At 43.0% G+C, this 12,110-nt stretch overlaps 1 protein-coding gene across 1 annotated transcript in view; it reads right to left on the reverse strand.

Moving 5' to 3' along the window:
- LOC126424733 (pinopsin-like) overlaps positions 1 to 12,110 on the reverse strand; it is a 173,983-nt gene that overhangs the window by 109,590 nt on the left and 52,283 nt on the right. Inside the window, exon 2 of the mRNA XM_050087452.1 lies at positions 6,540 to 6,699. Within this exon, the coding sequence (XP_049943409.1) occupies positions 6,540 to 6,699 (160 nt within the window). The remainder of the gene's footprint in view (positions 1 to 6,539; positions 6,700 to 12,110) is intronic.

The raw sequence follows: 12,110 nt of genomic DNA on the forward strand, positions 1-12,110 counted from the left end.
AGTAATAACAGTGGTGCTTAAACACAATACGAAGCATAAACCTGCTACGTTTCAAACATCACCGCTATCTTGAGCACCACCCCGGCTGGGAGAAATCAACCGGGAAACCAGGTGGAGATGGAAGAGCTGCCGCCGTGGAGACACCCCCACCCCCTAACATCCACTAGGGGTACAGGGCCATACACCACCTGAGTCCGGCCCAGACTGCCGTGAGTGGACGTCTCACTGTATACCCACGCACTTTGCTTTTTGCTGACGGGCCTAAAACCACTGGCCTACATCTACATGCACACTCCACAAGCAGCGTGGCGAGGATGCTTCTGATACCACTACGGTTTAACACCTTCCCCTTTTGAGTGCTGAGTAATGATCGGGAATAGCTCCCTGCCGTGTCCACTTCGCGAGGTTCTGTCGGCGGCAGCAGTGCGCTGAGCTCTCCGACCGTTCGCGGGACGTACGCTCTGGGAATTTCAGTGCAGACACTCAGCGCCTCTCTCTCGCCGCACCTGACAGTACAATTGGTTGAGCTTCTTCTCCGCACCGCTCTTGAGATTACTAGAGTAATCGTCCTCGAAATCGAGACCGAAATCTGTCTATGTACTGACTTGGCAGAAAATCCTAAGAAATTTTGGTCTTATGTTAAAGCTGTAGGTGGATCAAAACAAAATGTCCAGACACTCTGTGACCAAAATGGTACTGAAACAGAGGATGACAGACTAAAGACCGAAATACTAAAAGTCTTTTTCCAAAGCTGTTTCACAGAGGAAGACTGCACTGTAGTTCCTTCTCTAGATTGTCGCACATATGACAAAATCATAGATATCGAAATAGACGACAGAGGGATAGAGAAACAAGTAAATCGCTCAAAAGAGGAAAGGCTGCTGTACCTGATGGGATACCAGTTCGATTTTACACAGAGTACGCGAAGGAACTTGACCCCGTTCTTGCAGCGGTGTCCCGTAGGTCTCTAGAAGAGCGTATCGTTCCAAAGGATTGGAAAAGGGCACAGGTCATCCCCGTTTTCAAGAAGGGGCGTCGAACAGATGTGCAGAACTAGAAACCCATATCTCTAACGTCGAGCAGATGTAGAATTTTGGAACACGTATTATGTTCGAGTATAATAACTTTTCTGGAGACTAGAAATCTACTCTGTAGGAATCAGCATGGGTTTCGAAAAAGACGGTCTTGTGAAACCCAGCTCGCGCTATTCGTCCACGAGACTCAGAGGGCCATAGTCACGGGTTGACAGGTAGATGCCGTGTTTCTTGACTTCCGCAAGGCGTTCGATACAGTTCCCGACAGTCATTTAATGAACAAAGTAAGAGCATATGGACTATCAGACCAATTGTGTGATTGGATTGAAGAGTTCCTAGATAACACAACGCAGCATGTCATTCTCAATGGAGAAAATTCTTCCGAAGTAAGAGTGATTTCAGGTGTGCCGCAGGGGAGTGTCGTAGGACCGTTGCTATTCATAATATACATAAATGACCTTGTGGATGACATCGGAAGTTCACTGAGGCTTTTTGCGGATGATGCTGTGGTATATCGAGAGGTTCTAACAATGGAAAATGGTACTGAAATGCAGGAGAATCTGCAGCGAATTGACGCATGGTGCAGGGAATGGCAATTGAAGCTCAATGTAGACTAGTGTAATGTGCTGCGAATACATAGAAAGAAAGATCCCTTATCATTTAGCTACAATATAGCAGGTCAGCAACTGGAAGCAGTTAATTCTATAAATTATCTGGTAGTACGCATTAGGAGTGATTTAAAATGGAATGATCATATAAAGTTGATCGTTGGTAAAGCAGATGCCAGACTGAGATTCATTGGAAGAATCCTAAGAGAATGCAATCCGAAAACAAAGGAAGTAGGTTACAGCACGCTTGTTCGCCCACTGCTTTAATACTGCTCAGCAATGTGGGATCCATACCAGATAGGGTTGATAGATGAGATAGAGAAGACCAACGGAGAGGAGCGCGCTTCGTTACAGGATCATTTGTTGTTGTTGTTGTGGTCTTCAGTCCTGAGACTGGTTTGATGCAGCTCTCCATGCTACTCTATCCTGTGCAAGCTTTTTCATCTCCCACTACCTACTGCAACCTACATCCTTCTGAATCTGCTTAGTGTATTCATCTCGTGGTCTCCCTCTACGATTTTTACCCTCCACGCTGCCCTCCAATACTAAATTGGTGATCCCTTGATGCCTCAGAACATGCCCTACCAACCGATCCCTTCTTCTGGTCAAGTTGTGCCACAAACTTCTCTTCTCCCCAATCCTATTCAATACTTCCTCATTAGTTACATGATCTACCCATCTAATCTTCAGCATTCTTCTGTAGCACCACATTTCGAAAGCTTCTATTCTCTTCTTGTCTAAACTATTTATCGTCCATGTTTCACTTCCATACATGGCTACACTCCATACGAATACTTTCAGAAATGACTTCCTGACACTTAAATCAATACTGGATGTTAACAAATTTCTCTTCTTCAGAAACGCTTTCCTTGCCATTGCCAGTCTACATTTTATATCCTCTCTACTTCGACCATCATCAGTTATTTTGCTCCCCAAATAGCAAAACTCCTTTACTACTTTAAGTGCCTCATTTCCTAATCTAATTCCCTCAGCATCACCCGACTTAATTAGACTACATTCCATTATCCTCGTTTTGCTTTTGTTGATGTTCATCTTATATCCTCCTTTCAAGACACTGTCCATTCCATTCAACTGCTCTTCCAAGTCCTTTGCTGTCTCTGACAGAATTACAATGTCATCGGCGAACCTCAAAGTTTTTATTTCTTCTCCATGAATTTTAATACCTACTCCGAATTTTTCTTTTGTTTCCTTTACTGCTTGCTCAATATACAGATTGAACAACATCGGGGAGAGGCTACAACCCTGTCTTACTCCCTTCCCAACCACTGCTTCCCTTTCATGTCCCTCGACTCTTATAACTGCCATCTGGTTTCTGTACAAATTGTAAGTAGCCTTTCGCTCCCTGTATTTTACCCCTGCCACCTTTAGAATTTGAAAGAGAGTATTCCAGTCAACATTGTCAAAAGCTTTCTCTAAGTCTACAAATGCTAGAAACGTAGGTTTGCCTTTCCTTAATCTTTCTTCTAAGATAAGTCGTAAGGTCAGTATTGCCTCACGTGTTCCAGTGTTTCTACGGAATCCAAACTGATCTTCCCCGAGGTTGGCTTCTACTAGTTTTTCCATTCGTCTGTAAAGAATTCGTGTTAGTATTTTGCAGCTGTGACTTATTAAGCTGATAGTTCGGTAATTTTCACATCTGTCAACACCTGCTTTCTTTGGGATTGGAATTATTATATTCTTCTTGAAGTCTGAGGGTATTTCGCCTGTTTCATACATCTTGCTCACCAGATGGTAGAGTTTTGTCAGGATTGGCTCTCCCACGGCCGTCAGTAGTTCCAATGGAATATTGTCTACTCCGGGGGCCTTGTTTCGACTCAGGTGTTTCAGTGCTCTGTCAAACTCTTCACGCAGTATCGTATCTCCCATTTCATCTTCATCTACATCCTCTTCCATTTCCATAATATTGTCCTCAAGTACATCGCCCTTGTATAGACCCTCTATATACTCCTTCCACCTTTCTGCTTTCCCTTCTTTGCTTAGCACTGGGTTTCCATCTGAGCTCTTGATATTCATACAAGTCGTTCTCTTATCTCCAAAGGTCTCTTTAATTTTCCTGTAGGCGGTATCTATCTTACCCCTAGTGAGATAGGCCTCTACATCCTTACATTTGCCCTCTAGCCATCCCTGCTTAGCCATTTTGCACTTCCTGTCGATCTCATTTTTGAGACGTTTGTATTCCTTTTTGCCTGTTTCACTTACTGCATTTTTATATTTTCTCCTTTCATCAATTAAATTCAATATTTCTTCTGTTACCCAAGGATTTCTACTAGCTCTCGTCTTTTTACCTACTTGATCCTCTGCTGCCTTCACTACTTCATCCCTCAAAGCTACCCATTCTTCTTCTACTGTATTTATTTCACCCATTCCTGTCAATTGCTCCCTTATGCTCTCCCTGAATCTCTGTACAACCTCTGGTTCTTTTAGTTTATCCAGGTCCCATCTCCTTAAATTCCCACCTTTTTGCAGTTTCTTCAGTTTTAATCTACAGGTCATAACCAATAGATTGTGGTCAGAGTCCACATCTGCCCCTGGAAATGTCTTACAATTTAAAACCTGGTTCCTAAATCTCTGTCTTACCATTATATAATCTATCTGATATCTTTTAGTATCTCCAGGGTTCTTCCATGTATACAACCTTCTTTCATGATTCTTAAACCAAGTGTTAGTTATGATTATGTTGTGCTCTGTGCAAAATTCGACCAGGCGGCTTCCTCTTTCATTTCTGTCCCCCAATCCATATTCACCTACTATGTTTCCTTCTCTCCCTTTTCCTACACTCGAATTCCAGTCACCCATGACTATTAAATTTTCGTCTCCCTTCACTATCTGAATAATTTCTTTTATTTCATCATACATTTCTTCAATTTCTTCGTCATCTGCAGAGCTAGTTGGCATATAAACTTGTACTACTGTAGTAGGTGTGGGCTTCGTATCTATCTTGGCCACAATAATGCGTTCACTATGCTGTTTGTAGTAGCTTACCCGCATTCCTATTTTCCTATTCATTATTAAACCTACTCCTGCATTCCCCCTATTTGATTTTGTGTTTATAACCCTGTAGTCACCTGACCAGAAGTCTTGTTCCTCCTGCCACCGAACTTCACTAATTCCCACTATATCTAACTTCAACCTATCCATTTCCCTTTTTAAATTTTCTAACCTACCTGCCCGATTAAGGGATCTGACATTCCACAGGATCATTTAGTAATCGCGAAAGCGTTACGGAGATGATAGATAAACTCCAGTGGAAGACTCTGCAGGGGAGACGCTCAGTAGCTCGGTACGGGCTTTTGTTGAAGTTTCGAGAACATACCTTCACCGAAGAGTCAAGCAGTATGTTGCTCCCTCCTACGTATATCTCGTGAAGAGACCATGAGGATAAAATCAGAGAGATTAGAGCCCACACAGAGGCATACCGACAATCCTTCTTTCCACGAACAATACGAGACTGGAATAGAAGGGAGAACCGATAGAGGTACTCAAAGTACCCTCCGCCACACACTGTCAGGTGGCTTGCGGAGTATGGATGTAGATGTAGATGTAGATGAAGACACTAGAAGACCTGGTGTAGCAATTTGGATGTGCTTTGGCGAAAACTGTATCGCATGCAGAAGGTCCAGGGAAGACCTGCATCCAGATGTGGGTTAAGGTCAACTACCCGCGAATGCGTCTCCATTCTACCCACGCTAGAGGAAGAACAGGGTTTCGGAAAACATCTTCAGTGTAGTACTTTACAGCTTCGCACTGACCACAAATGAACTATTCCTTAAGAGAATTCAGACTCAGCATCACGCATAGCATGCACGGGAAGTACACCCAACATCTGTGGTGGACTCCATACTAGAGACATGAATACATTGGCGATGCACAGTGTCAGACGGTTCGTATACAAGACGGGCACAAAGAAGCTGTAGATTATTTACGTGTTTAGGTGCTACGTAGTAGGGATGAACAAGCCACAGACAATGCACAGAGTCATATTGTATACACCCACGAGTGACAGGGGCAGCTGTAGACGCTGCATGTTGTCATGTGGTACATGGCCACGGGAGGCGCGAAGAAGCCACAGACGAGCAGGAGGGAGCGACACGGAGAATGCGGAACGCGAGGCGGTAATTTCCAAAAATGATTGCCTATCGAAATTGCGGTGTCCAAACGATACATATCGAACGTCCAATCGTAAATTGATCATCCGACTCTGGTGGCGGGCGTTGTGATCAGTTATCTGTTTCCCGTCGTTCCATTAGCTGCTCTACATTGCATACCTCCGCTAATTATTGGTGAGTTGCTGCGGAATCCCAGACGACGTCTGTGGTTAGTGAGTGGGATGTCTGGTGCTCTTGACGTTTCCTCGGCGGATTCTCTCACGTGGAACACTCTAATTCTATGTTAATCCAGCGTAGAAAATTGTTCGACTTTTTGTCGCAAATATGGAGTACTACTGGACGAGGAAAGAAGGGACTGTGTAGACTGTGGCGGTGCGAAGTGTGTAAAACTTCGTAAGAACAGTTTCGATGCTGAAACACCGTTTACAATTTCATTGTGGACAGTGCGGAAAACGAACGAGTATCAGGATGAATACATGGTTCGACTCTTCCAAATTATCCATCCAGACCACCTAATGGACGTTCACAAGATTCCAACACCGACGACGAGTAAGGTAAGTCGTCTCCTTTGCAAATGAAAGTATTTTTGTAACGCTCTTCTTTTGTCGTTACTGTAGCGACCACCGTAAACATACTCATAACGCCCGCCACCAGAGTCGCATGATCGATTTACGATCTCACGTTCGATATGTATCGTTTGGATCCCGCCGCTTCGATAGGCAATCATTCTCGGAAATTACCCGCGAGGCGCGCGGCCAGGCGATACGTACCCAGGAGGGACATGAAGAAGCCGTAGATGACACACATCGTCCTGCCGAAGATCCAGCGGTGCGCCACGGCCGCGGCCAGCGTCAGCGGGTTGCCTAGCAACGCCACGCTGAAGTCCGAGCACACCAGGTTGAACAGGATCACGTTCAGCGGCGTCCACAGCTGCAACACGTGACACAGGGTGCCTCAGACACTGCCAGCAGCAGCACACCAGCGAGTTAAAGTACGGCTGCTACAGAATGAAGGGGGCGGCCAGCGTGTCGCTTAGTGGAGCACGTTCTCCCAAACGTCCTGACGAACGTCAGCTGCTCGGCTCGACAGTAAGTCACACCTTCTCCGAAAGGAAACCATTACTGATACGTTTCTCCCTGTCCCGAAAAATTATACACCCCACGATAATACCGGATGATCAAAAAGTCAGCATAAATTTGAAAACTGAATAAATTACGGAATAATGTAGATAGAGAGGTACGAATTGACACACATGCTTGGAATGACATGGGGTTTTATTAGAACAAAAAAAAAAAAAAAAAAAATACAAAACTTCAAAAAATGTCCGACAGATGGCGCTTCATCTGATCAGGATATCAATAATTAACATAACAAAGTAAGACAAAGCAAAGATGCTGATCTTTACAGGAAATGCTCAATATCTCCACCATCGTTCCTCAACAATAGCTGTAGTCGAGGAATAATGTCGTGAACAGCACTGTAAAGCATGTCCGGAGTTATGGTGAGGCATTGGCGTCGGATGTTGTCTTTCAGCATCCCTAGAGATGTCGGTCGATCACGATACACTAGCGACTTCAGGTAACCCCAAAGCCAATAATCGCACGGACTCAGGTCTGGAGACCTGGGAGGCCAAGAATGACAAAAGTGGCGGCTGAGCACACAATCATCACCAAACGACGCGCGCAAGAGAACTTTCACGCGTCTGGCAATACTTTTTTTTTTTTGGTTCTAATAAAATCCCATGTCATTCCAAGCATGTGTGACAATTTCTGCCTCTCTATCTACATTATTCCATGGTTTATTAAATTTTCAAATTTATACTGACTTTTTGATGGCCCGGTACGTACTAAGACAATTGCGATATTGTGATATTCTATTCGTTGCCTTAAAAAGGCAGCGTTTGGCTGTTAGGCTATACAAGCATGTTTTGTATTTGCCCATACCTTAATAACAAATGTAAAGAAATCTGTTGTGACAAATATTTCTCATATATACTCACATACACGACACGACACGGCAGAAGAAATCGGAGCTGCTCGCGTAATTGAGGGACTTTTAGTCATAGTACAAAGGTGAGCTACTGTTTGTTCCACCTACAACAGTTGTACCTCCCGCTGTGACGAGCTGTTAGCAAATTCGGTGATTACAGTGGCAGCAGACGACCACTGCGTCCAGCTGAGGACCGTCACGTAACAGATTAGATTGACGCAGGCTAATTTGTCCAAATTTTCTGTGTTTACGTCAAAAACTCTGGCTTCCAAAGATATTCACCACCTTTATCGTCAGGAACTATGTGCCTATTTCCCAAGACTGATGTCTACCTATTGTACAGTACTAGTATGGCTTACTAGTGGGCCACCGAAATCACGTGGTGTGGTATCTACTGGCCGAAGTGTGGAGCAGAACAAAGGAGACGCTAACACAACGGTGACGTTCATCTGAATTTAAATAGTGTAAATTACGGTGTATTCGAGTGCTGACCTAACCTCGATACGTCATTCTGTATGATCTGAAGTGTGTTTTCTAACAGTAGTTAATTCCACGTGTGGGACTCTGACGTTAAAACTATGACATTAAATTTACTGTCCAGCTCAAAAGCAATATAGCTGTACACATGCACTGGCCCTGTTCCTCTATCTGAATGCGAAAATCAGGATCAAGAAACTTAGAGAAACATCATTCTCAGTCATTAAATATAGTTCCTACAAGTACATAGTAACACAGTTGTTGCTCCCAGAAATGCACTCTGTTACTCTAAATACACCGGCGTGCGCAACCCATGCAACTCGTGTAGTACTGGAAACAAACCAGTTCCGACACGTGAACACCAGCTGTTGGGTTCGAGCGTCGTGCGATCCTCGGCAAATCAGCACAAAGGAACGTGAGAGATACATTCGTGCGTACGCCCTGTAATGGCAGTTTACAAAACCGTGCTCACTTCAGGAAACGGTAGTATTCCTGCCGTCATCACTAGACCGCACGTAAAGAGTGCAAGTGTCATGGAAACGTGGAAAGCTGGTCACGTAACGATGAACATAAGTGCTATCTTGCCTGTGATCGAATATGTTGCTCTGTAATTTGTGGTCTGTATTGGCGAAGTTTCAATCAACCATTACTTTGCACAAATCGTAATCAACCTGACAGTTCACAAATGTTGACTCAAAAATAAATGGTCAGAGTGGAACTTTATGCCAGCAGTTAAAACATGTACAGTCATGCAAAAAGTATCCAAACGACCTGAATTGCATTTCGCCTGATTCGTATGCAACCGGCATAACGCGGCTCTCTAGCAGGTCCTGTAATCGCTACTTCGTACAGTCGTTTGACTATTGAAAATGGTTCCAACATGTCACCACTAGAAAACATTGCTCTGTCTTGTAATAACTCGTGATGTAAAGTAATACCACGATACTGCAAATTATTATTACAGTAAATGACATGCCTGAAATGTTACCACTCTCATTATTACGTCAGATAGGTAATGCACGTGATAAGTTCGTCGTATTCATGATTTCCTCTGCAAAGTAACACACCCCTACATATTATTTAACACAAAATGATATTAAAAATTTAAGTTATCCACGAGCAGCTAGTTGAGAATATGCATGAACTTCAAATGACACGACGAACCGTCTCGTTCTGCATATGGATTCAAACCCAGGTCAGGCAGACTAAGCAAAGATTTCGTGACTGACGCAAACTAACAGTCATTCCTGATTAGGCATACAGAGAGTGATATACCTCGATTTTAGACAGTATCACTTAGCAAATATCAACTTTAACACACAAACATTTTTAACGGACGCGAATTCCTCCCGAGCATCTCTTGTCCCTGTTAACGGACTACGAGAGATGTTAAATATTGCTTCTTCACAAGTAACTTACTTGAAATGCCGTGAGAGAAAGCTTTATGGTGGACAGGGATTCGAACCCAGAACCTAATCGGGTTGATATCGAAACACAACCAACTGTGACATATCGAAGTCCCTTGCCAGTAGCTAGTTGTTTTAACTGAAATGACGAGAACAAACATTAATTTCTTCCTTCCCAGGACTCCAACCCGGCATCTATCGCTGTTATATTCTAGAGAAAACGAACGTTAAATATGGGTTTGTTGCACCAGCAGTGACATGTGAGCATGTTTGAACTAGAAATAATATGACGAAGAGTTCAGTGCTCACTGGGAATAGAGCCCCGCACATATCGTTGTTGACTACACACAAAGAGAAGTCAGCTACCGAATTTTTCTCCACCAGTAGCTCGGAATAACATCTTGAACTTACAGTGATCTCGCAAATAGTTCTGTGTCCCACTGGGAGTCAAAAACGTCAGATATCGTTAGTGTTGACAACGAATGAAAAAACATTAAAAATCAAAATTATTATCCACCAGCAGATAGGTGTTCTCATGCTAGAACTTGATAATACATAATAAAATCTTTAGTGCCGGGCCCGGATTCGAACCCATTCACACGTAATATTTGGAGATGTTGAGGAATCTGGAGTTTTGAACAAACAACAAATTGTAGCCGAGCTGTATTGCCACGAAGCGATCAAATTCCGCGTTAAGGGCAGTCAGAGTCGCATTCTCAGTTCAGAACCAATTTTATCGTCATACAGAAGCTCAGATAAAAGGTGGAATAAGTGTCCTGTGACCCTACATAGCGTTTTTTTCGTCACTAGAAGTAAATAACTAGTATAAGAAAGGTTACTGGAGACAGAGTTTCTACATGTCGCCACTCCAGACTTTATTGTGGTTCAACCTAACGTCTACTTGGCAGAGCTGGAATATCATCTTTAATGTGAATTTCAGACCACACTGCCATTACATCTTCATCACTTGGTGTAGTCAGAAGAAAATGGAATCTTTCTCTCTCTCCGACTCACCATGAACTAGCTGCCTCGGCTACCCAGTGCATACATTCGACTCTGTTTTGTAATCAACGAAATAAAATCACGTAACTGCCACCTACATGGAACTGACAACAGTGAAGGATGCAGAAATTTAAATAGGAAGTGTTCCTTTCCACTTGAGCTATTCTATTGCGCTATCTGTTTGTAAAAAAAGTCGTGCAGCGCAAAAGAAAAGCTGTAACTGTTTCTCTCAGAAGTCTAGACCCGGCCATTTGCATTATCTCGCAGCGCTATGGTATGCAGAAGTTCTGGAGGAATTTTTGTTCAGCTCTGGAGCTGTTGTAGCTGTGTGTCAGTTAGTAGCGTAATGGTAAGTGTCGTGCACCATAGATAAGGTGTCGCGAGTTCGAATACGTTTAGTACTAATTTTTTTTAAAAACGCAATTCTGCTTGTCTGCTGAAGTTACCAATCAAATGGAAGTTTGAACATAATTCCCTTCACTTCTCAACCCACAATAGTCGCATGTGGAAAAAGGGCTAACTTTTGTGACATTTTGTTCTTTTCAGGATTAATAGACAGCCAGGCAGCAGATGAATCGCGAAGCTTTTGTATTATGTATGCGGAGAGCGCATAGTGCCCAAATACTTCAGAAACGTATTTTCTACATTAGCTGTCGTGTGGTAGTGGAATTTTATTGTTCTTCAAACATTGTTTGACAGCTTTAACTCGGAACAAGTTTTATACATGCATGTAATCAATAAACTGCTTGTGCATCGTCAGACTGTTATAGATAACATCAGAGAATTCGCATATATCGTTGATGATTAATTTCACTCTCATGTTTACTATTCATTCAACAACACTAAGGGAAACCTTACGAAAACTGTGCACTTTATTAAAAGAACTGAAATAAAACTAACCACGATAACCTTACGACGAAAGTCTGTTTTAATAAAACTGAGTATCTGTACACAAGCATGCCTCTATCGACACGAATTAGTAAAATACTACTCACTTATATTTTGATTGGGTCTGTGTTTAATTGGTATGCTGTGTCATACTCTAGAGGTATGCAAATGTGGCCTTTCGTAAATATAGTTATGTATTTCTAGAAACCCAAAATTTGCTTGTCAGCAGTGGGAAGAAGCGTTACCTGTTGTGCAGCATTGTAAGTTTTTCACCATTGCACTATGAGCCGAAAGTATTTTCTTGCGATTTCCTTATTGGTGTTGGATCTGACTGCTTGTAGCTCTTTCACAGAAGGGATAAAAACGTTGAAGTCAGTGAGACTGGAACTGCGAACCGTAACAGCCGCTGTTTCACAGGTATGTGTGTGAGCTTCCTCTTTCGAGGCCAATAGCGGCTAGAACGCATAAACCGATATTTAAAGGTCGAGATTAGTTGCGATTTCCACCTGCCACGACTTTCCTGGGTTGAAAACCGTAAGTTTACAATCTTCTGTTACACCTCAAGCGACAATAACTGAG

The sequence above is a fragment of the Schistocerca serialis genome, chromosome 10, assembly GCF_023864345.2.
Source record: "Schistocerca serialis cubense isolate TAMUIC-IGC-003099 chromosome 10, iqSchSeri2.2, whole genome shotgun sequence".
NCBI lineage: Eukaryota > Metazoa > Arthropoda > Insecta > Orthoptera > Acrididae > Schistocerca > Schistocerca serialis.